Here is a 25,992-nt window from a genome sequence, read left to right on the forward strand (position 1 = left end):
CCCGCGGTGAAGCGAGAAGGGGGTTGTTCTCGGAGCTGGGACCCCCGCGGGCTCTCTCTCGCTGCTCGGTGCCCGGGGAGGGGGCGCAGCGCCCCGGGGAGGCGGCCGGGGCGCCTCCCCCCCTCCGCGGCAACCGGGGGTGGGTTGTTGTTGTGGCAAGTTTCTCCTCCTCTGACAGAAATGGCGTCAATGGCAGCGAGTGTAGGGGAAGCCGGGGCGTGCGGGAACCGCGGGAGAAGACAGCGGCCGAGGAAAGAGGGGAGCGGGTTAGCCGCGGGGAAAGGGGGGCATCCGGGGAGGGAAAGGGAGAGTTTCGGGAGGAGCTCAGCACCCCCACCCCGATCCCTGGCTCCCCTCCCCCCGCCCGGTGCGAGCGGCTGGTGCGGTGCCTTAGCGCTTTGTTTTAAATTCCAGGTCCAGCCTCGGCCGCTCAGCCACGATCGAGGCTTTTACCGCAGCCTGAGCTCATCATGAAGGTAAAACGCTCGTTTGTGTGTCTGGGAGGAGAGAGAAAGGAGGGTTGCATGGGGCAGTGCTGTCCTATCTTATCAGTCCATCTGTCCCGACCCCGGTGCGGGGCTCAGTGCTGGTGCGGATCCAGACTGCGGGCTGCTTCGCCCCCACTGCCGTGTTTCGGTGCCTTGGCTCGTTCGCTGATGGTGGGGTAGGCTTTGCTCCACCGCGTTATGCTGGGGGAAACTGTAAGTTCCCTGAGCAGGTTGTTCTCCTTCAGAAACATTGTAGGAGAATAAGGACATGGCTGCCTGGGCTGAGCTTGCTTCATGGAGAAGCGGGGGACAGTCACCCTGCTCGAGAAAGTAACATTGCGGGGGAAATGCTGGCTCTTAAGCCGTGTTTACTTGAATAGAGGGTAGATTTACTTACTTTCTGTTCGTTAATAGGAGTTTTGTTGAATGGATAATCTTATGGATGTTATCAGGGAGGGTGCTTGTAAGAGATTCTCTGCAGTGAAATGATTGTTGTAAGGTGCGGAAAGATTTTCAAACAGGTTCTAATTTTCCTCTTAGTGCTGCATAGTATTCACATAGCTCACTGTCATGCATTTTTCTTCTCTGAGACCTTTCTAGACTATTTATATTTAATATATTATACAAGTTTTATAGGAAAATAAATCGTATTGGTGGAATAGAATAAGTTCTGTGTGTGGCAAAGACCTGAGTAGTTTTTAGCAGCTGGGTTTGTTAGAGGTTCTCTATCATTTTGCTGATATGTCTCACTCAAACTGCCATTTATGTTACCATGACCCCTGTGTAATTCAGCTCCCGGTCCTGCTGGGCAGCAGTAAATCTCATTTCAAAATACTGTAAATCTTATAAAGGACAATTGCTACAAACCTGTGGTACATCAATTCTTTGGTATTTATTAATAAAAAAGAGAAGTCTCTATTTGGGGTCTTGCACTATCAAAGTTGTGCCTACTGTCTATGAATGAGTATTACATAAAATGTGTACCTATTACTATATTCACTGCTGGAAATGGTAAAGGATAGAAACTCTTTTAATTTCTAGATTGATCTGAGTTGGTGAGCAGCAGAGTCTTTCTGTATAGCTGTTAAAAGTTTAGCTTTTTTTTTTTTTACTTTTGTGACTTTGTGGTAGTATTTTTAAAAAATTATGTTTTAATTGCCCTCCCTATGATCTTTCTTTAACAATGCTAAGATCTAAAATACTGCATGTCTGCCTTATGGAAAGTAAACTGTGAATTTACAACAACAGGCCATTGAGGTTGTATGATAGGGAGCTTTCCAAATGTGGCTTAATGCTTGGTGGGGATGCAGGAGATGGCAGCAAGATAAACAGGAGGCAGTATAGGGAGCTTTTTTCCCCGTAGAAGGAAAAAACACTTATTTAAATGAGAGTTAAATTTACATACATTTCTAATATACTTTTTCCATGTAAACAAATCTTACAGTTACCATGGAGATTAGGTTCAGATACTGTGGTTTTAGAGACATATTAATATGTACGTAGACAGTAGGGAGCATGAGGAGGTCAGATCACAAGTGGAACACAAAGTGTTCTGTGAAATAGTGATATAGATCTACTTCAAGCTGAATTGAATGTATAACAGGTGATTAAACTTAAAGTAGCAAACACAGAAACCTGTTAAAAGAACCATATTAAAAAAAAGTGTACTTATTCTTCAGTAAGTTTTGTGCTACTATTGCATGTTTATTTTTAAAATCAGGATGACTTCTGTTGAGTGTTCAAGTGCTAAGTTTAAGTGCAGTTTTTGCAATTTGTGTATATGTAGTGTTAAATTTACAATTGCTTGAGATAACTCCCAGTACTTTATTTACTGTGCCATGTCATGTTAAGGGAGGTTAATCTGTAAGTCATTACATTGAAGCTTTAGTTACTACAGTAAAACTTAACAGAATTGTGGCTCAAAAGAAATTTCTAAGATTCAGCATTCTAACCAAGACTAATACAGTGTATCAGTCCTTCTGGCTGGCTTCAATTTGTAATGTATTAGTTGAGCTTACAAGGATATAAGTTAGTCCAATAAGAAGCAGTAAGGAGGAGTGCTTAAGAGAATTATGAGCTTTCTGTTTGTATCACTACAAGGTAACATTGACTGTACTAGATCAAGATACTGTTTAAATATGACCGCATACTTCTGTGCATTTGTTTTGTAAGTTATCGAAAGAGTGTGCCTCAAGGACACTTCAGCATGTAGAGGATTTAATGCTTTAAGGCCTAGTCTTGCTTTGAGTCTGCTGACTGCAGACTTGCTGCTGACTGCACGATTGAGGCCTCTGTTTTCATTTATGCCTTGGTCATTTTCAGGTGCAGAGGGTTGTGTATTCTGGTGCATAGAACATTAGAATTGGATTCCTTGTTAGTATCTTAGTCTCTTTAGGTGAACTTGAACAACTCATTTAGCTTTAGTGACTTCTTTTCCCACCTGTGTAGTATGGATAGAATGTTTATCATTCTCTGTAAAACACAGTGAGATATATTTAGGAAGAGCACCAAGTTGTGTTGTTTGAAAACTGTAAGTTACTCATGCTCTTGCATTTTGGAACCCTTTGAGACAAGAGAGGTGTGCTGCCTGCTGAGAGATTACCAGCTCCAAAGCTGTTGGCATAATTGTTCTCCTTGTCATAACCCAACAGAGTCCAAGGAAATAAAGTCCCTTGTATAAACTAGTAACTTTAGACTATTAAGTAGTCCTCCTGTGGACTGCAAAGACCACTTCTAAGCAGCCCTGAAATATGTCTTCCAAGAAGTATTCAAGTCTTAATAATTGTGCTTGTTATTGTGAGTTCTACTAAATTAGGCTTTTTCCTATGTTGAATACTGTTGTGTAGATAATGCAGGGTTTGCTCGCATGTTGTAGTGAAGTTGTTTAATTTAGGCACCTTTTGCTTAAGATCTTTTTGCATTAAGTATGCTTCAGAAGCATGTAGAATCTGTTTGATTTAAAAACTAATTACATGCCATCAAATTACTACTTACTAAGTAGATAGCTATATGTATAAAAACATTATTATAGCTTGTTTCTATTTTTTCCCAAAAGTCAGGAAAGCCGTGTCTCTGCTTTTAAAGAAAGAAACAAACACAATCTTGATTTCACCAATATTTTGTAGTAAGAACTATTGCAAATACTCCTGAGATGTTTAATATGTATTACAGCATTTAAATATGTGAATGAAGGTAATATGCCCACTATAGTAAAAAGTTCACTGCTGTCTGGAGATCAAAATAGTGGATGGTCCCAGAAGCTACAGCAATACTCTATGAATTAAGAGGTCTGAAATGATTGTTTAAATGTTTTGATGCTATTTGCATGTTAATGTTTTTCAGTCTGTAAAATATGAAATATTTAATGGTTGTAGGTATTTCTGCCTGGTATCCCTAGATGTTCCTGAGTGCTTGCTCAAAGCTGCCATATTAACAAATTAGGGAAGCTGTGTGTACAGTTTATGGTAGATTATTTGGTTTGGTTTGAATTGATCCTGAATTTACGTTTTGTTTTCAGTAGTCTCTCCTAGTGACCTCTCCACCTATCCACAGAGATCATCGGTGCACACTGATGCTGTAGCTGCTTTTAGCTGCTTTCCCTTAAAGCTGCCAGACCGTTGCTCATATTCTGTGCCAGTATGGCAGAGGACAAAAGTGAAATATCTAGTAAACTTTTCAGCCACTAATTTCCAACTTCAAGCACAAATCAGTTGAAAGTACTGTTGCTCTTATGCAGGCAGGAAACCAGTCATGGAATGTAGTGACCTTTTACTTTTTGCTTAATTATTTGAATTACAGCAGAAGTAGAGATTTATAAGGGAAGAGTACCTCATTTTTGTGAGGGAGGCAGGGAAACAGGTAAGTCTTAGGAGGTGGTTTTCCTTGTAAGTTGCTTTTGCATTATGAAAAATTATTTTCTTAAGTTCTTTCCTGATGTCCCAGTTGGAACAAGTGATCAGAGGCAGTTATTGACTTCCTCATGCTTGCATAATTATGTAGAAAGGAAAGCAAACACCACTTGCACTCAGCAATTACAAGTCATGTTGGAATAATCTATGTTATTTTAAAATTAGTTGTTTGCACTTTTTAAATGCCAATCTTTGTATATTTTACAGTGGCTAAACAGCATGGAAGTCTTGAATTTAAATCTGTATGCGTAGTACGTGGCTGTTGAATAGTTTATTGGTTGATAAGGACTCAAGGTTAATTAGACCATGTAGTGGAAAAAAGGCTGAACACTGAAAAGACTAAGAAGACTGAAGTTGTAATAAACTATGAGCATTAAAACAGTTAAGTTGCCTGCATTGTTATCTTTAAAGTTGGTGAAGGCTTTTTGGATCAGTGCTCTCATGGCAGCATAACTATTGTATCAACATACTGTATTAAGAAAAATGTTAGAATAAGAATGTGCATAGCTTCACTAGAACACTTTGAGATGGTTATTCATTTCACTTTGTAATCCGAAACAAGTATGGTATACTTTAGTGCAGAAGCACGCTGTGGTACACATTAGGTGTCTGTTTTCAAAGAAATTCTGCATTGTAGTTGAAAAGTCTTTTGAAACAAAATGCAATGGTTTTGAGATACTAAGCTTTACAGTTACTAGCAGATACTTAATCTGAATGCTTTGCTGGTCGTGTAAACTGAAAAATAAGGGCTAACTGTGAGACAGGTAGAAATGATACTGTTGTCACAAATTGGTTTCAAATTTTTGTTTAAATCCTACAGATACAGACATCTTGCTTAGAAACATAGACTTTTATAATAGGCTGAAGAATAAAAGGGAGTTTGAGGTGTCTTCATTTGAAAAAGACAAAAAAATTTATAGAAAACCCTGGAGCTTAAATTTACTTGGCACCCTAATGTGATACTCAGCTACCCAAATGCTAGATTATTTATCAGTTCATACTTACTTGAAAGTAGTTAACCTACTTTCTGTTCACTACCTGTTGTGAAATGCAACAATAGATTCTTTGCATTTCTACTTACTATAATAGGCACTTCAGCTGTTTTTACTGAAATGTACAAAGCTGGAAAATACGGATCATGAACTGTTTTTGCCTTAAAGTGATTCAGGTCACAGTTGAGAAATGTTCAAGCAGCTGTACAATCCCTGACTTATGCTTTTTAGTTAATGTGTTTCAGTAACAAATACCACTTTTCTGCCTTTTCTATTTAGCGCTTCTAGTTTTGTCCAGTTACCGTGCTTACTACCACTTCCTGGATATTTGCTTGGATGTGTGCATGGAATGGATTTTTAAAGACTTCTAGAAGACTTCAAAAGGCCTCCAGGGAACTAAGGAAAATTGTTTAGCCGTATGCATAAACTAAATGTTAGTGATTTAATGTGTGTTAGAATAATTATTTTTAAAGGTTTTGATGGAAAGTCATAAATCTGGGTAGTTGGGTTTTTTGTTCTTTTTTTTTCTGTTAACATAGGGTGACCAGATGAGAGGATATTTCAAGGAATTCAAGTATGGAAAAGTCAGCAAGCCACTTTGATATTCTATACTTGACAAGACATCTATTTTCCTTCTGAAGATTAGTTTGAACTAGAGGAGAAATTAATAAAGCACTATTGTCTTTTTTTTTTTTTTCCCTGGCAGACTATAAAGCAGTCATGACCTGTTTAGCAAGAACAGTTAGTAAGCAAGCTCTGGAAAGCCAGCTGTGAGAATGTCAGAGCAGTGTAGTGAAGGGTGTTGCTGAGTTACCTGTAGGAAACTAGGACTGAGGTGACTTGCCTGCATTATGTGTGACCACTGTGTGACACTGACTTCCTGAGTGAGTGTTTATTAATTGATTGAATAGGGAGCACTATTTTGGGGGTTCCTGAGCTTGTTGGGAACACTATGAAGAAGATTTTCGTATGAGCTAAGCAGAAACATTGTGCTGAGCTATGAGAAGGCATTTTCCTTACTGTGAGCAATAGCAGTAGTATCGCCAGTTAACCTGAAGTTACTTGCTCCCATTGCTGTTGTCTTTGAGCCTGAATATGCTCTTGAGTGAAGAGGGTAGTCAGTATGCCAAAGAAGAGACTTTTTAGCATTCAGAACTCCCAAATTATGTAGTCTTTGATGGTGACTTGTGCAGATCACCTTAAGGAGTACCTATATAGAGACAGCATTCATCAGCTGTCATGTAAGCTAAACGTGAGTGCAAGCATCTGTAGAGCTCTGTTGCAGAGCAGATCACCCAGATTGGACTAACTGGTGAACAACACTGTTCTTCTCATTGTTTAATCTGTTGGTTTGTCCCCCAACAACCAATAGCAAAGGATTTGGTTTCATAAGTACGTTGTCAAATTAAGCTTGTATGGCCATGGAAGAAGACAGTCTTGTGTCCTTCTTCCACTCCTAGCTGTTTATTCTTGTCTTTTGTTCTAGCAGTCCATTTGTGTGGTCCCATAGTACATGCAACTAAACTAAAATTAAGAACAATCAGATACATCTACTCTTAGTTAGTCAGTCCCTGTCCTGGCTGATCCCTGGCAGAGGAAGGAAGAATATAAAAACAGTAGTGCATGGAGACTGATTCGAATTGGTTTAAACTGCTTGTGAACACAATCCTCCCCATCCCTCTGCCAAGTTAGCAGTTTATAGGCTAAACACTTTGTAAAGTCTCTACAGGTGAAATTGCCATAGAGGTTTTTCTATGCCTGCTTGCTAGCTAGAATGCTGGACTTCTCTATAGGTTTGAAGACCATGTTTTGTAGAAGGTGTTGAGTAAAAAGATTAAATGAAATTGATGCTGTACCTTGAAGGTGATGAATAAAATTTAATTTTTGATATGGTAAACATAATTTCAAAAGATAAAGAGGTTTTAAAGAAGAGATGGCATGAGGCAAAAAAGGCCATTATAAGCTTTGCTTCTTTCTGCTTCCTCTCCTCCCCCAGGTTCTTATTCAGTATTTGGAAAGAATGCCATTAATAGCAATTGTGTCTCTTTCTCCCTAAATTAGAGAAACTGTTGGTATTATAATTTTCTGCAGAAAAATATTTATAGATATTAGATTTCTATTGTGTAAAGATTACAATCTTCATGTAACTAATACTTATGTTAATAATATGTTCTGACAATAGGTATTTTTACCAATGGGTGGAAGATGTAAGCAATTGTGCTATGTTGATTCCTAATTAAAACAATAGGGAATGATAATTCATGGATAAATTACATCACTCTTTCTTTGATAAGGAAATTGAAGTCAAACGTCTGATTTTTTTTTTTTTTGGTGCGCATTAAGAAGGCCCATATATTTATGGGTAGACGAGTGGAGACTTGGTGACAGCTGGATGTTAATGCCAGTTGGAGATGGTAGAGTGAAGGGTATGGCATTTTCTGCTTATTACCAGGAACTTAATGCAAAAATCTGGAGGACATTTGTTATCTTACTTTCCAAGAACTTGAGTTCTCACTGAGCTTTTATCTGTGATCCTTTCCCTCTTAGATGCCCTTCTAACTTATTATTCTTCATTGTTTACACAATACTTCTAAATGGAATTTGGGAGATGGGATTTGACTTCAGCAAAATTCGTATCCAAGGTTTCACCTAGTAATAAATAATGTAGTAGGGAGTAATTTGTCTGTTTTTTCACATTCTGTTCTGATCTGAAAAAAGTGTTTCAATTTGTGGCAGGGCAATCTGATCCACTGTGATAATTTTTTCCTTCCTATTTTCAGCTATCCTTTCAACAGCAGATTGCAAGCGCTAAATCTCGTTTGTACATTTAAAACAGTCCACTTCATGTTTTCTTAAAAATAAGTGTGGAATACATTCTTCTAAGAATCACAAAGAATACTTTAAATTAATTTAGAATGGTGGAAGATAGACTTTCCAATATCCTGTATGAGTGTTTAAGTGAAAGAGTGTTAGCTTAATCTTTTTGTTAATGCTGTGACACTTAGGTTGATGTAACTTCTTTTCCTGGGAGAAATAATAAGAAGTTCAGACATTTTGGAAATGAGTACATGTTATACCAGCATTTCAGAATTCAGGAATTTGTAATGGAATATATGGTTTCACTTTTTAACTTATTTTACTGCTCTGCTTATTGATAGATAGATGTTGATGTAATATTAAATGCATGTTACCTCAAATTATATCACTAAACTTAGAAATAAAATATATATAATTCTTAAGCTTTGTACTTCCATAAATATAAATGCCTTTTTGAAAACATAGCAATAGTTTTATAAATTTCCACTTCAATTTCCTTAGAAGGTTGTCCTGCTAGATGTGCCTCAAGGGAGACAGTGAAATACTTAAGTAAGACTGCACTATTGTTTGAAAATTAGAGTATGATATGTACCAATACCTTGTTGCCTGGAACAGAGACAAAAATGGAGACCGTAATTCAGCTTTGAGTCATTTCCATTTTTTAAATGCAAATTCATTCTGAGGTGCTCTTCCAGAACTTTAAAATGACAATCCACATACATTTACATGTAGAACATGATTTGGGTAACTGTAGTGTCTTTGTCGTCTTTGCAGAATTTCATGCCTATTTTCCTGCAATGTTGGACAATTTAAAAGGCATTAAAGCTTGGATTCATTCCTTTACTCACAGATTACTAGTGCAGTTTTTACATTCCTAAAAATCAAGTAGCACAAAACATTATGCCACCTGATGATGTACAGTATTGGATATGTGGACTGAAACCGACCAAGAGTCACACTTCAAATATATTCTGGTGTTCTTAATCCATTTTAGAGTTGGGCTGCTAAGGCTGCTGCCAAGTGTGTTCCCTGGAATAATTTGTCGTGAAGTTCCAGAAAGTGTTAGTATATATATTAGATGTCTGTCTGCAGCAATTCAGTTTTTCTTTGTTAGTAATTCTTTGGCTGTTGAGCTAATATTCTGATTTCACTTTACTTTGTCTGATGGGAGGCAAAATTGGATTGATGAGTTAAACATATTTCAATGTATTAAAAAAAAATCTATTTCATACATTTTACATAATACAAAATACATATTTATAGATACACTTAGCAGCGTAGGGTTATTTAGGTTTTTAGATGCAAGTAAATTGAATGAGCTGCTTTTGTTATATTCTGTATAGTAAGACAAATTCTCATTTGATGACAGCATAATATTATTAATATATCAATCGGAGAGAGATAGGTGTATGTCCTGCTATGACAGACTTTTTTCACTGGTAATGTGCATGGTATTGGTAGCATCTAGATAGCAACTCAAGTGGTAGTAGGTCAGTTTTAAATTAGTGGAATGCTTTTATTTATATCTCCAGTAGTACTGATTTCAGATCAGTAAAATTATACTTACTCTGTTTTGTATTGAAATAGAGAACAATCTGCCTGTTTTAGAGTAACTTACTGTGCAACAGCACTTATTGGAACATTTGAATTGGTGTAACAAAATCTTAACTATGGTTGGACAATAAATATCAAACATAACTTCTGTTATGTTGAATAAAAATCATTCATGATACTTAAGCTGGCCTGATCAAGTTTCTCTAGTTAGGTATATTGTATTTACTTAGCTGGAATTTTGAGGAAGCAAATTGTGATCTTCCTAGAAATATGTATATATTAAAACAAACAAACAAAAAGAAAATGGTAAACTTCAGGTACTTGATTCCAGACACAATTTCAGAACTTTGCTATCTTACTGCTGTAGCGGGATATCCTTACTGTGCTTACCCAGAGTTGAACTTGGGATGGAAAAAAATACACTGCAATACTTTAATGTGATCTGCAAATTGGACTTGTGTTTACAAGAAAACTTCTTAGTCTTAAAGGAACTGCAGCTTCTTTTCTTTTATCTGGTAGTTTCTCTTTATAAAGCTTTTGTGTCCACTGAAACAACATTCCAGCCAAGTACATGAGTGTGTGGGCACACATCAGTTGCTAAGAAAGGCCAGCGTGCTTTAACTGTGTATTCCTCTTTTAGCAGTGGTGATGCACAATAGTTCTGTGAAAGCAAACATTACAGTGGGATGATTAGTCATACGGTCATATTGGAAGATTAGGTTTATCCTTTAAGCTATGTATTTCAGAATTCCTCTTCAATCATCTTCTTAGGCTTAGGGAAAAAACATTGATCATAAACATGTAATGAATTAAAATTTCATTGACATATGAAGTTGATACTGTAACATGCTGATTTGATGGAGACACTGATATTTTATTGATAGGCATTGTAAGAAAGCAGCATTAACTTTGGAACCGAGGACCTCTTACAGTGCCTCTTGTTCAGTTTTTGAGAACAGAACAGGGTTTAATGTGGAAAGTAACAGCAGAATTGTTGACATAGAAAAGACTATCAAGTAAAACTTAAGATAGAATTTTTCTCTTTCACTTTGGTAATCCTAAATGTTACTTTTTGAAAAGAGGCTAAAAATTGAAGGTTTTAGTATAAGAGGCTTAAAGACTTTTAAGAAAAAAAACAGGCTTTACATAATAGCTTCAGCACACTTGAAAGCAGTGAACAGACTCTTATATCACCTATACAACTTCAAAAATTTTATTCCTGTTCTTTAATATATTGAAGAATTTTATCGAATCAGAGCAAGGATCTTTCTTTAAATAGCCACTCTCTGGAAATGGCTGCTATTAGTCACAGCCTAAGCCAGCTGAAGATGTTTTGGAAACAGGTGCAGCAATGAGTAGCCAAAGAAACTGAAGTATTCTGGGTAGTTAAATTGAATAAAAGGTATGAAACAAGTAGTTTAGGTCCTTTAATTCCTTAAATTCTGAAAAGTAACCTAGCTGAATACTAACTGTTTATATATTCTTATTGCTTATATTACTACAGTGGCACTTCTACTTTATGTGTAACATACATCTGAAATATGTCTTCATAATTATGTAGCACTCGACAAATCTCCTCTAAATTTGTCTTCAACTGGGTATTTCTGTTTTCTTAATAACTGTTTTACTTTTAATGCTTGCATGCTTGGTTTGCTACGAGTATTTTCTGATGGAAAATTTTCAAAAAGGTTTTCAAATACTAGAACTTAGTTGAACAGGAAAAGCTTGCATCTCTTGAATAGTTGCCATATTGATTACATTTAGCCTTTTTTCCCCAAACCTCCCTTCACAAACCTCAGACTTAAATACTGAACTCTTACATATAGGTATATAGGTAGAGAACAACTCTGCAAGATGAATGTTGTTATGGAGAGGAATAAAAAAGAGAAATTATCAAGTTTCTTATAATACCCTAGCTACTGACCACGCAGGAATATTTGGTCAGTAGTATTCTCTGAAAATGCATTGAGATGGGAGAAGAGTTTGCATGTGCACTTATGTTTGTTAGATTTCTACAATTATGTTCCCACAAGTTAGAAAAGTTGTAAAACTACCTCATAGAAGCATATTCTTATAGGAACACCATAGTTTTTATGATTAAATAAGGCAAAAAATAAAAACTATGGACTTGAAGTTTCAGTCCTGACTTTTTTTTTTTTCTACTCTATGTACAATTGTACTGAATTATGGATGTCTTCCTTCAGAAGACATTGTCCTGGCATTTATTTATATTAATCTGGGGGAAGTGGGATGTAGAAATAAGTTGTTTTTTTCACAACTCGGGCAATGGGGGGAGGATTTAAAATTTACTTAATAGTTTGAGGAACTGTCCATTTGAAAGAAAAGTGTACTGTGGAAAATAATGTTTATAGTTTTCTGGAAGAAGATTGCATTAGTGAAAACAGAGTTTATTCAGTAGTATATTCCGCCACAGTAAGGCTCTTTAAATTTAACATCACCCATAGCAGCTCAACCAGAAGTTGATTTGAGGTGATTTGAAGTTGATTTTTGCTGTGATTTGGGAAAGCAGCATTGTGATTTTTGTTGGGATAACTTCAGTTTCACTTATTTGCTGCTTGGTAAGTTTACAGTGCAATATTGTGAAGATATACCAGTGCCAGTATGGAAGTAGTCTGCTTGTCAGCATAAGTTATAAATTACTGTAGTTTTCTCAAGTAAATTATTTGCAGTACTAATTTCTGTGCTGCCCTAGCTAACCAGTGTCCAGCTTAAGTAAGACGTCTATGTTCTGCAAGGCTGTGGTTATCTTACATGACAACAGTGGCCCAGTAGGTGCTGGTAAGAAACATGAGGAGATTTAACAGAAAAAAATGGTGATTTTTTTCCTCTTCCAGGCTCAGATAATTAGTTATGTGGGTATAATTTATTATATAGCTACAGTCTTAACCAGTCTATTGTCTGCTCTTCTTGACTGGGAGCTTTCTGTAGTCTTAACCAACCATTTTATAGTAGTCCAAACTTAATTTGAATCAGTTTCTCTGCCGCTTGGATGCTTCTATATAGTGCAAATGTGTGTATAGTAAGGCTAATACTTCGCTTCTCTTTAACTTTGCTTGTGTTTGTCTCCAGAAGCTGCCTTATCATTGTCTTTAATGCAGTGCTGTGGGTTCTGTAGCTTGTTTCTAAGGAGATTTGGAGACATAATTAAACTGTTCTTTATTCAGGGACTTATAGCTCCATTAGGATATTAGGAGAAAATCAGAACACTGAAAAACTTTGTCTAATGCAACTCATCTTTTGTAATTATATTTATTTGCATATACATAGTCCCCTTTTTCTTTACACCTTGGAGGTGTAAGTTACAGGTTATTTCAATTTTTATGGTTTTTTTTTTCCTTTCCCTTTTTATTTACTGGGAGAAGCAGCTGAAGAATTGTTTGACTGTTTCAAAAGATGTAATATCTTTCATTAAAGATAGAGCTACATATCTCTGTAAGAGAAAGATATTTTTATTGTAGTAAATATACAGGCAGTTCAAAGACTGTAAGACTGTATTCCAGATGCTATAAAAATATAGCCTCTGCTGATCTAAGCCTAAGGTACTACTGATGTTTTGCATGTGTATAGTTATTGTATGCTGTGTGTATAGTTATTGTATGTTATTTGTATATCCACTAATATAATGTTAAATAATTGTTTATGGGGAAGAAGAATCTTCTTCACAGGCATCTTGGAGAGAAAAATGAATATTTGCTAAGTGTAAAAGTGAAAAAACATAGAAAAGGGTAATTTGCAGGACATTGACAAAGATATCTACAATGTATCATGCCAAAACATTGTAAAGAGACCAGTATAGATATACCTGTAAAGGAAAATTCTTGTAATTTCTACTTTCAGGAGTTTATGCAGCAAAATTAATAATGATCAAGTTAACATTTATATACACACACCCTCCCAAGCACATATGTATATATTTTAATATCTAGAAATTACCTACAGTTATTTAAAAGGTTCTGTTTGTTGGCTAGCTTGCCTTTGAATTTCATTCCAATTCCATTCTGTTGGATGTTTCAAATGCGTAATTGTTGCATAGGGAATTCCCAGAAAGCCAAATATAAAGGCTCACTATTTCTAAGCCAAAATACTGAACTCTTAGTGTATTAGTTGTTTTATCCAAATGAGATGTGTTTTGTTAGCTCTTGTGTAACATTTTCCCCTGGAGACTAAAGAATAGTGTAGCAGGTTAGTGGTAAGGGATAACTGGCTAGTTTGGAGCAGAAGTGAAGATCTGTCATAATGTTCCAAATAAGGACTGGCTTACCCTAAAACCTCAGGAAAAGTCTAGGGATTAATGTTGAATGGAGTTGAATTCAAACATCATCCAAAACCCAAACCAAATGAAAAATGTTTGAGTTTGGCTAGTTTGCAAAATGAGAGTCTTAACAGTTGTTGCTGGCACTGAGCTAGAAAGGAAGACAGACTGTTGGTCTGTGCATGCTAAATCTCCTGAAGCCAGCGGAGAAATTTAAGGATCTTTCTGCAGAGCAAGTTACTGGAAAGCAAAGGAGAGCCTGGTTTGACTGTTCTGAACTGCATCTTCAGATTCTGTTACTTGTACTTGTATCTTAGTGAGTCTCAGCCTTACACTGAACAGAACAACCTGTTCAGAAAAGCCTGGAGAAAAGCAAAAGGCAAATTGGGGGAGAAAATAGAACTTTTTTCTGTAGGTAAGATACCTTTGATATATATGCTTTAATTTAATATAGTCTGAAATGAGGACTTAACTGACTGTATCTCCACCAAGTCTGAATTTATCAGAAAAAACTAGATGCCAGAGGTGTAATTGACTGAAATTACCTTTGTAGTTATATTTAACTTTCTTTAGTTGATTTTTTTAATAGGAATGTCAGGCTCTGTAAGGGGGGAGAAAGTCTGCACATTCATATTCCTGTAACTGTAGTGAATCAGTGAGTGCATGTGCTGTGTCAAATGGTGCTAGTGGGATTCCCGGGTTAAATCCATGCAAGACCATGAGACCACTGAAAGAATATGTTTTCTCATATTTTGATCTCTTTGCCGGTATGGTGTAACCTGAAACAGGTTTTTCTGGATTCAGATGTACTTTAGTGTCTGCCATTGCTGTTAAACTCAATGGAGTTAAGGTTTATCCTTCCATGTGCAAAGCAGTGACTTCTTGGGAGCAATCAGCTGTATGGTTCTGGATAGTTTTCTTGTTCTACTATAGATCTCTGCTCCTTGAAGGCCTTTTAAAGACTGTCTCAACACTGGGTCATCATCTTGGTGCAAATTTTCTGTAGTCCAGTCATTAAATGTCACATTTTCTGGACTGTCAAATCAAACAGTGTTATTTTTTGACTGGACCGATCCCATTTATAAATTGAATTAAGGAAAGTGTCTGTTTTGTGGAAATTCTGAATTTTTTGAAATTAATCTTGAAATTAGTTCTCAGTTTACAACTGAACTTCTTATTTTACAAAAACACCTAGTGGTGATGGTGCTTTGCTAGACTGCTATAAAAATCAACAGTCTATTCCTACAGAATGCTCAGTTAAATCACTAATACCTGCTTTGTTTGCAAATAATGTGGGCTGGATATAAAACTTAACATAAACTGTTTTTTTGAGTGCTATCCAAGTAGATTAGACTTCGAATACAAACTTGTGTTTGACCTTGCATATATGCCAGTGCTGAAGTGCTTTCAGTCAGTTTAAAGCCACTTCAGGGATTTAGTGGAGATGTTTGACTGAAAGCTGTTTGTTGGACACCAAGATCATTTGAAGAGACAGCTAGCTTGGCTACCAATTCATTAAAAAAAAAAAAAAAGTAGCATGGTAAACGTCACCTTCTTCATCCAGCTAGGGTGAAGCTGGATTTTGGAATTTGGAAAAAAAAGAACTTAGAGATCTAGAGTGTGCAATGAAAAGGTAAATATAGAAAATGCTATCACACAAACATATGAAATTGTGGCAAAAAGAAAAGGATTTTTTTTCTGAGTTGAGATTTCTGTGGGTTTTTCTGCAAGAACCTTACAAATTCTAAATTATTATGGAGTGCTACTTCATGTTGTAGTTCGAGGCAGGCTGCCAGTTGACCCATTGATTTATCCTCTTCTACTTTGTTAACTCTGGTGTATGATCTTAAAGTGAAATGATACAACTTACTACAGTGAAAGAAAATTAGTTTAGTAAAAGTAACAGAAACAAGTAGCTATGTGTTGAATTGGTGAGTTGAATCACTTTAGACCATAACCAAAGGTGTATCAGAACAGATGCAAAAGGGAGGATGGACAGAGAGAGGCATCGTTCATGTAGACTTGAGTTTGGAGGGCCAAAGCCTTCCCCTTTTACACTCCTGAGTTGTTAATTCAACTCACAAAAGAAATATGAAAGAGCACACCATCTCCATAACTGTGGTGGTGAGCATCTATCAGCACACACCTCCCCCCACCTTTTGTAGTTTCAGAAATTAAGAACTACTGTTGGCAGCAGGTAGTGTCTGTCACCAACTCTGACTGCTTAAACCCATTTTATTGGATTTATATTTGATGGCTCCTTTTTTTTTGTTGTTTTCTGTAGGTAGACAGAGATTTTTGAATATTTATCCTAGTATTTCTGGCTTTATTCTTATAGGAGTGAATAGGTTCCACCCATTTTACTAGACTGATTTTCTAACTTTGCATAATGATCAAAACTGCATCCTGGTGATCACTCAAAGTTACCAGGAAAAACAAATAAATGAATGTGACTTGCATTTAGACCAGTTCCGTTTTAATAGATTCCTAGCATAAAGAAGCCATATGCTTTTGTAGCAGGTAGGTCTTAAAGCACTTTTATTTTCAGAAGTTTCCTGTTGGTTCTGTAGCATTCTGGGCTTTTGTGATGTTTTGCCTCTTGCCATTTGTCAACTCACACACAAAACATTCCTATTTTGATTCTTATACAGGTAGTTGTGTATTTTGGGTTGCAAATACAGCAGAAACTGCATATGTTAGTAATTGCTCACTTAAAATAAGATTCCTTTTTCTTCAGCCCTCATTTTTCTTCTTCCCATCCTGAATTTAAATAAAGGGCCTATTCCATCTGTTCCTTTGCAGAGAGTGGCATTATGAATATTGCCATTTCGGAAATCTAATAAGCGACTGTATTAACTACAAGTTATGTTACCAGTTTTTTTAAGTACTAAGAAAAATGCATTATGAAATTCGAATCCATTGTAATGGGATGCCTTTGAGGCTAAAAAACCCACAGCTGTAATAGCCACAAGATTGCAGGATTTCAGAGCAATAAGTATAAGGACAAAGCAGCCGGCTTTGGCCTACATAATTTGTTGAGAGGAAGTGGGGACTGACTGCAACAGTTGAGCTTTTAAAACTAAAGAAGTGAACAGATTGTTGCTGAGTGGAGTTGTGTACAGAGTATTTTTAAAATTAGTATGGTAAGTAAGTTGAGCTCTAACCAGAGATGAAACCATGTGCATACTTCCTGTCTGTCTGAGACATCACACAAGTGCCTGGGGGTGGCAAAATGAGTTTTGACACACATCAGCGCATATCAGAAGTGGTAAAGCTGGTATTTGTTTGGCCGAGTGGTTTTTCTGATCACTTCAATTGGCTATTTGGTATATGGGGCAATTCACATAATTTTGAAAAATGGAGATAATTCTTTAGAAGTCTTTCCTGCTGCAGTTGCCTTTATCACAGTATTTTGTTTTAATTGTGGGAGTTCCTCGTTGATTCAGAATCTGAGCATGTATATCTGTAGCCATATTTAGGTGTCTGAATGGCTACCTCAAACTTTGCTTGATCATACTTTTAATGTGTATTTAGTAAGATTGTTTATTTAAAGCCTCGAAGAGATGGAATATTTGTATCAATCCTTATGATCTCTTCAAGCATCTAGTTACACAGTATGTTAATATCCTTTTTTTAAATCTAAAAGCTCTGTTCATCCTGAAGCCATGGGATTTTTAATGCCCTAGATTATAAGATTAAAGAACCTTGCAATATTGCTTCTTTCCTATGCCACGAAAGAGCACTTGAGTTTGACACTATGGGCCAAATCCAGTGAAGGACTGTAGCCAGCTAATTTATGGGTGTTTGTGATACTTCTCAGTGGGAGTGATGGCACTGTGGGAGTCTCCTTTGTATTATAAATAATGCAGGCCTGTGGCAGTGGATGGTCTGCCTCTTGGGCAGAAAGAGAATCAGGTGAGAGGACTTTGTGAAGTAGGGTAGAATCTGTTGAATGGTTAGCACAGGACCTATCTGCAAGTACCTTGTTCAGGCATCTCATTTCCATTGAAGTGGTTCATGTAATGGATTTGCAGTAGTCCAGATCCTCTGAAGGAGTGAGACTGGTGCTTTATTCAATAAGCCAAGACTCCCAGTATATGGAATTGAGAACTTTGTGCTACCTGCCTTTTCATCCAAGGTTTTAGCATCTGGGGCTGAAGATATCCAACAGGCTGAACTGGAGAGCCATCAATAGTCAACACACTTGCTAGAGTTTCATAGTATGGCATGTGCCACATTAACAGCTCACTTCTATTGAAAATGGAACGTGCTGCATGCTATTTCCTCCTCCCCTGAGGGGGCAGTTCTTAGAAAAATAGCCAAAAAATAAATGGAACATGAGGCAATGTCAAACTCCTGCCAAAAAGGCAAATGTCATACTGGAATGTTAAGGTATTACTTGAAAATTGTGTGAAATTATGTCTGCTTCTCTTGCAATTAATTAGGACATACCTGTGTCTGTTTTTAGGCACCAACTAGAAGAAACATCTGAGGTCATTAAATCAAACTCCAGAGGAGCAATTTGAAATTCAGGGCCTGTAGGTAAATAGAAATATATATAAATATTTGCCTTATAGGTAAAATTTACATAATAATTTGTTTTTTTCTTTTAGAAATGGGATTGCATTAGGGAGTTGCATCTCTTGAAAGCTGCAAAGGGGAAGTACACTGCTCTCTATATGCAGTGTTGATAAGACAAGAAATAACAATAGCAAGGAATGCTTAGATGAGATATTATAGAAAAGCCTGTAAGCACTGCACAGAGTGTGGAATATTCACTTCTAAATTTAAGAATAGATATTACAGGCATCTGTTATGAATAATACAGCTAAAATGATCCTGCTGAGAGGAACAGCCTTGATAACCTTCTATGTGTAATTAAGTTTTGTTTGTTTTTCCCAGGAATCTCATCCATTGTAATTTGATAAAATGGTTAGATTAAGTTATTTTAGTCTCTTTGTAGGTATTTTCTAAACTAATTTTCATAGTTCTTTCTCAATGTCCTGTCCTTGGCCAGCAGTTTTACAGTGAATTGTTAGGCAGCAGTCGAAGAAGCATGGCAGAGTTAAAATCCTTTCTCCTGTCTAAAATTTGTTGTGTTGCTGTATGAAGTTAGCCAGTATATACTACTATGCTTTTGGTTGACTCTTGTGTACAGTTGGTGATCTGCTACAAATTCACTTTGTCTCGAGAACCAAAGTGCACACGTTCTTACTTCCTGAATGCTTGGATTTTTGCATAGCTTTGATCAGTTGTGCTTAATTTACTAAATAATGTGTTTCTGGGAGGGATTTATTCTCAATCAGAAAAATCCTAGTTTTTCAGTTTGTTTTGTATTTAGATTTTTTGTTTCATATTGTTTGACAGTTTTGTGTAGGTTGGGCATTACTTTTGGTACTCCCTCATTGTTCTAGCTGGCAACAGTGGCAAAAACCAAATTCAAAGGCTACTCATGAGTCTTTTACTGGACTGATTATATAATTCAATGTGTTATTTTGTTATAATTTTAACATATTTTTAAAAACTACTTTATATGAAGTTGCACATCAGCTACAGTTACAATTTCATATAAATATACAAAATAAAATCTTAAAATGCTTAGAATTTTGAAATATAATTTTATGCGTACATATAAGACTAAGAAAATCATAGCTAGTTAGTGAATTGACTTGGGTCAGTGTTTGAGAAATCTCATTCTGCTGGGGGATTTTGTATTAGTAACTCATCCCTTCAGCTTTCCCTTTCTGTTCTAACCTAGGAACAACCTCCCCACTTTTCTTTCCTCATAAGAAGTTTAGAAAGTGTTGTACAAAGTATGGAAGTAAACCAAGATAAGAAGTTTTCTTTTGTATTTGCAGAAAAGAGAGTCATGATTTATAGGTTTGGGTTTTTTGGGTGTTGATTTTGTTCCATTTTTGGTGGTTTTTTTTTAAGGTTCAGTTTTTCAACTTGGCATGAATTTGTGTCTGAAGTTTTACACAATAGAAAATAGTTTTAAAAATAGATGATAATAAACAGAAGCTTAATATGCCACAATTTCAGTGAAAAAAACCCCAACATTCTTAGATAATTATCTCATTTTAATTTCTATTCACTGTTCCTGTTCTTGGTATCAGTTTTAATATCTAAAAATATTGTTATATTTTTCTGTCAACCAAAATGCCAGTATTATCAGTTGCCTAGAATAGATTTGCTGTAGAATACAATTTGTTTCACATATATAGGTTTTCCTGTTCTGTATACTGTTATACTGAATTTCTGTAGAACCAACTTCTTAAACAGAAAACAATAATTAAACTGTCTTTGACTGGAAATAGAAATATTACCAAAGAATTATACAATTGTCTTAAAAACAGTTTGATCTCTTGAGATTTCATTGGCTACTGATTTTTTACACTTTGCATAGTCATATATTAGTCTCTTCACCATTTTGACCAGAAACAGCCTGGACTGGTTTGTTTGATTAAACCATCAAATTATCTTTGTTCCAATCCATTTGGAAGACAAGCATATCATTATCATATCATTCTTTTCAATGCTTTGAGACATCCCAAGTTTTACACAGCAGCATCTCTAGACAGAACTGTGACACATTTTTAAATATGAGGCAAGTTTTCCAGACCTAATAATTTAAATAATGCTTCTAAGTGTTATCTAAAGCTTTTAGTTGGAAAAAGAGTACTTGTTAATGTAAAGGTTTAATATATTCCTTATTTCAAAGTGCAAAACAGGTATCAAGGACATAGTTTTTACTAAGTTATTTTACCCTCTAATAACAAACATGTTATTTATTGCTTCCTTTTTTTTGACTTAACAGTTCTCCACACTTCAATGAATTTTGGTTCTTGCACTAAACACAGGAAATATGAAAGAAGGCTTTCAAATATCTGTCACTAAAAGAGAAGTCTTCTCTTTCAAAAAGTTTCTTATTTCAAATTAAGTGTTACTTTTTTATCTGTACATATGTAGAAACTTAATGGTCAGACTTCACTTGAAACGTACAAAAAAAGTCTGGCCAACATTAATGAAGTTGCATGATTTTACAGTACTAAACTATTATGGTAAATAGTTTGAATATTTAGTTAAACCTTACAGGAAAAAAATGCAGTCTGGTAGCTATGGCAATAATTGACTTCAAAAAAGATTTTATGTTTAGGGGGATAAACAGTGGGAGCAGGTATTCAAAATATCTTCATGTAGCCTTTCAGCAATACAAACCAAGAGACCTACAGAAGGAATAGTAAGGAATTGGTGTTATTTTTAGAGAGCTTGATCAGCAGTTCTGGAGTGTTTTTATTAAATAAAACATTGTATAGAGTGATGTGCTATACTGATAGAAAGAATAGAGATTTCCATTCTTAGGTCTGAAAGTACTAGAGAAACATCAAATTCTCACTTGCCTTTGAATTAGATGTGCATTAGCCCCATTCTGCAGAATTGAGAATTGGTACATGCCTGCTGGGTCTCATCGTGCTGCAGCAAGTCTGTGACCAAACTAGGAACAGAATCAGAATTCAGTGGGTTTCATTCAGTATGGTTGGGAAAAAAATAATGCTGTAATCTTATAAAGCATAGTCACCTTTCTGGATTTGCTATTTTAATTAGGAAATGAGGTAATTACAGTTTAGATGTTTGGAAATTACACTACTTGGTACACTTCTGGATGGAGAATTGAGTTGCTTTTTGGAAATTATTAGGATAGACTAACTTTTAAAATCTTTGAAATATTTCTCATGTTCTGAGTAGAGTTAAAATATTTTTATAATTCTGTATCCATCAACTTAGCATAGTTCTGAAAAAAAATGGAATTACTAGTCCCATAAAAATTCAGCTTTACACAGATAAGTAAAAATAATGAAAATCCATTTTGCATTTAATACAGATACATTAAATAAAAGAAGTGTTACTTGTGAGTACCAAATTGAACCTCTTGTTTTGGGTCACTTGGTCCTTCATGATCTTAGAACCTTTCCACAGAACTCATTTTTATTCAAAGAGGAAAATCAGCTTTTGAACCCTTTCAAGTCTTTAAGAACTTTGAATGAGCTTGGCATTGGACTGATCTAACAGAATAATTTGAAATAAAGAAAATATATGCTTTGCACCTATAGAGAAGGCTAAAGCTGTCAAGTTGGTTTAATGCTTCCAGACTTCTGTCCGGTAACTTCCAGCTTGGTTGAGGGGACAGACAACAATGACTTTTTGCCACAGCTGTATAATGTTTGCTTACAAGATTGGTGAGGTGTTACTTGAAACTTCCTGTAGGTTTTAAATTGAAACTGGAAATAAGTTTAATTACAAGAAGCCCCCCCCCTCCTTTTTTTACTTGTAAATGTTTGGTTTGATTGGGATGTCTTCTACCATAATTTTTATTTGTGGGCAAATACTGATAAAATTGAACCATTTTCCTTCAGAAATTTCAAAATTATTAGTTTTGCCTTTCTCTGAAATGCATGACAGTAACAAAAGCCAAGTATCAAGTCAAAATCTTGATTTTTTTTTTCAGCCAGAAGAAAATTTGCCCAAAGCACACTCTTACTCTTGAGCTTTCATGTAATAGCTTTTTCATGTGAAAAACATCACTGCCTTTTATTCTATTTTGTAGTTTGCAAGTTCACAGAAAAATTCCTCCTGTTTCCTGTTGCAGTGTTCTCATTTCTGGGAGGTGGATGATGGGCCAATGGATTTACTTTTTTTAAGGAGTTTTTTGTCTTCTGGACTTCAGTCTTTGTTTTAGATACTGCACTTGTCTCTGAGGAGTTGTGTGCCTCAGTAACATACAGTTTGTAGAAAGGTTTTAGAAGATTCTCATCTTTGCTGCTCTGAAAATACATGAGAAATGTATTTAAAATCAACTATAATTATTATCTGCCAAATTGAGTATATTAAAGTGTTACAATTACAGTTTTTCCTGAAAATATCTGCTATTACTGTAAAGTTGAGTGTCCCTTCAAACCACAGCAGGTTGAGCTGTAAGCAAAATCTTGTCCTCTTAATTACACTGTGATTTTGTTTATTAAGAGATTGATTCTGCTGTAAAAATAAGATGCTGTTTTTCAAAATGGCGTCTTTTCAAGCCTTCATTGCCCTTAAAGTTTCTGAAAACCTTTGAATGACACTGAGGTGGCTGCTAATTCTGCAGGATGGAAAAGGAATTTTTGACCTTCATTATAAGACTTTAAAATCTGGTTTGGGGTTTGGGTTGAAGTAGTGGGGTATTATTGGTGGTTTTTCCCACTGATTTGTGTGACTGGGATGACTGTAGGTGGAATATTGGAGTATGTGTGTGATGATTCCACTTGCAAACTGAGTGTTTCCATCTTGAATTATGGACAATAGGCAAACAATTAGAAAACATGTCCCTTGGAAAAATAACTTCAAAATACCATAGGCAGTAGCAAAAAAAAGTTTTGCCACTGTTCCTCTTGCTTAATATGGATGAGAAAAAAATCAGATGTTGAGTCTTATGATGTTTCTTTTTTAAACTCAGTAATTAATTTGGATACCAGGTGGGGTCGGGGGAGAGTCTTGAATCTTTAACGAGCTTTTTCTGAACCTTGGTTATTGAAAATATACAAATGTGAAATTTTCATTTAAAAACTAAAACCAGTCCTTTCTTTTCAGTAGTTGTGGGATTGTTGGGGTGATTTTTGCTTCTTGAAATTGCTTCCCTAGTTTCTTGACTCAAGAGTCTTGTAGAGTAGATAAGTGTTGAATTTTGAATGTTTAATACAAGCTGAAATCTCAGCGCTTCAAACTCTCTATGTGTGAAAGACAAAGGGAAGGTATAGACCCAGTTTTCTCTTTGTGTATTAATCTGAAAGCAGTCCTGCAGGCTTTCCTAGTAACCATGTCTGCTGTGTTTCTAGATTGAATACTTAATCTTGTTTTCATGTGGTTTACTTGGAACATCCTGTGTGTGGTGCAGAGGAATACAGATTAGGAGATAGAAATAATATATTCACACACACTCTATTAGATGTGCTTATGTAAAGCAATTTTATCAGCTGCTGTATGGCATGACAGACTTTACAAAGGAATTTGAATATAGTAATGCAGCACAGTTGAAAGAAAAGGGGTGAGGATGATTTCATCCCACATAGATGGAAAAATATATAAATCTGTAAAAAAAAATGCTGGAAAACCGACTTCTTTAACAGCCTTTAAATGTATGTAAAAGCATGATGCTACCATTTTAGATTGCAATGCTAAAATGTATATTCCATAGTGCTCTGAAGAGGTCCATGTGTTTCCTCCCTCACACTTGGAAGACCAGAACTATTAATACCAATGTAAATGTCCAAATTCAGAAGATGTGTAGGTTGTTTTATGATGTGGGCATCTAGCCATTTATCAGTCCTTCCAGGTATAATCAGCTTGAAGGCTGGAGCAGAACCCTTCCAGCAGCCTGCTTTGCCTGCCAAAGAAAATTCAGCCACTGAATTGGTGGAAATTGCTGACTGGTCACCTAGAGACTGCTCCTTATTTAAGCGGTAAACCAGCTTTTCAGCTGCGGCAGCTTGTCCTGCAACTCCTGCCCGTGCACAGCAGTTGTGAATTGAGATAGCAGAAAAACTATTCATCCTATTCCCACTAATAAAACAAAATTAAGTGCTACTAGGAGCATCGTGGTTGCCCATTAGTTTGGATTTCCTAATGGAAAGTGCAAAACTGCAGGAAGTTCTTTCCTCTTTATCCCTTCTTGGTCACCCAAGACAGCGCCAGAAATTTTTATAGTAGTTTGGCTGATGATTTAGGATATACAGAGCAAGGCGCATTCCAGCGGCGTTCCAGAGGAGCTGCACTGCAGGGGGACGGGCAGCGCTCGCAGCTTTCCCGGGCCGAGGTGCCGGGTCGGCAGCGATACCGGGCGGATCCTGGGAGTTGGCGCTGCCAGTGCTCGGCTCCAGCAGCGGCCGGCTCCCGGGAAGCCCTGCGTGCAGATTTACCAGGCAATCGCCTTAAGGGGACAAATTTAGTTTACGGCAATCCGCGCTTAATCTGCCGGAGCCCTGGGCGCTTTCGGGGAGAGGACGCGGGCGGGCGCCAGCGCTCGGGGCTGGCTCGGGCAGCCAGAAACTTCTGGCAGCTTCCCGGCTCCGACCCCTCCCCTTAAAGCGACAGGTCCCCGGAGAAACACTGGTGCTCCTCTGCCTCCCCGAACGAGCCAAACAAATCACCCGGGCTCCGTCTGCCTCCGGCAGTCTTGCCAGAGCTGGAGGATCGGCCCGGCTGTTCGCAGCTCCTCGGGGAGCTGGTGAGGCGCTGGTAGCGCTCAGCACCCACTGCAGCGATGCTGAGAAGGGCTCGCCCCGGTCTTTTCCCGAAACAGCCCGGCCGTACCCCCCGCCTGGCTGCGGCCCCACGCTCCCGCGGGGTACAGCCTTCCCCTGGTATCCCTGTGCGGACGGATGTCTGTCTCGCTGTGTCACTCAGCAGAGCCGGCCCCCCTTCTGGTAGCCCGGCCTCGGTCATTCATGCAAACAAAGTAGTGATCCGTCTTGGAAGCGCCTGCTTGGTGATTGGTTTCCATGAAGATCTTCAATACCAGTCTACTGCCAGTAGTAAAACAACGAAGCGAACAAGCTGAGATATCACCCTCAGCTTCACTTTTCTCCTTCTTCCAGTGTGAACTGAAAGATTTTTGAGAGTATAGAGACATAGAAACATTGACAGGAGACCTGGGGTGTGCTCTGAATGAAAAAAGTTCATGATCTTATTATAGATGAACGAAAGCGTGTGCTGGACATACTTTTCAGTTTTCCTGTTAAAGCCATCAATAAACTTTTGTTCATGATATGCTTTTGAAAAAATAATTCTTACCTATAAGTTATAAAGTGCAAATGATTATGTTCAGATATAAACTGTAAATGCAAATTCAGATTACCGTGTTTTAAAATAAAATAAAGGCTGAGACTGCAGCTCAGAATTTGGAGATAGCAACATATGAGACTAGTACA

The 25,992-nt window shown here is 36.9% G+C and overlaps 1 protein-coding gene across 3 annotated transcripts in view; it reads left to right on the top strand.

Moving 5' to 3' along the window:
• ARID4B (AT-rich interaction domain 4B) overlaps positions 1-25,992 on the top strand; it is an 89,085-nt gene that overhangs the window by 570 nt on the left and 62,523 nt on the right. Inside the window, exons 1-2 of one of the 3 annotated variants that reach the window (XM_027685010.1) lie at positions 42-139; positions 415-476. In XM_027685010.1, coding sequence (XP_027540811.1) covers positions 471-476 — 6 coding nt within the window. In that variant the 5' untranslated portion in view covers positions 42-139; positions 415-470. Of the gene's footprint in view, positions 1-41; positions 140-414; positions 477-25,183; positions 25,551-25,992 lie in introns of those variants that run through there. The other 2 variants (XM_027685004.1, XM_027684996.1) reach the window with 2 other exon arrangements.

This window comes from Neopelma chrysocephalum, unplaced genomic scaffold, assembly GCF_003984885.1.
Source record: "Neopelma chrysocephalum unplaced genomic scaffold, ASM398488v2 Primary Assembly neopelma1_23, whole genome shotgun sequence".
Lineage (NCBI taxonomy): Eukaryota > Metazoa > Chordata > Aves > Passeriformes > Pipridae > Neopelma > Neopelma chrysocephalum.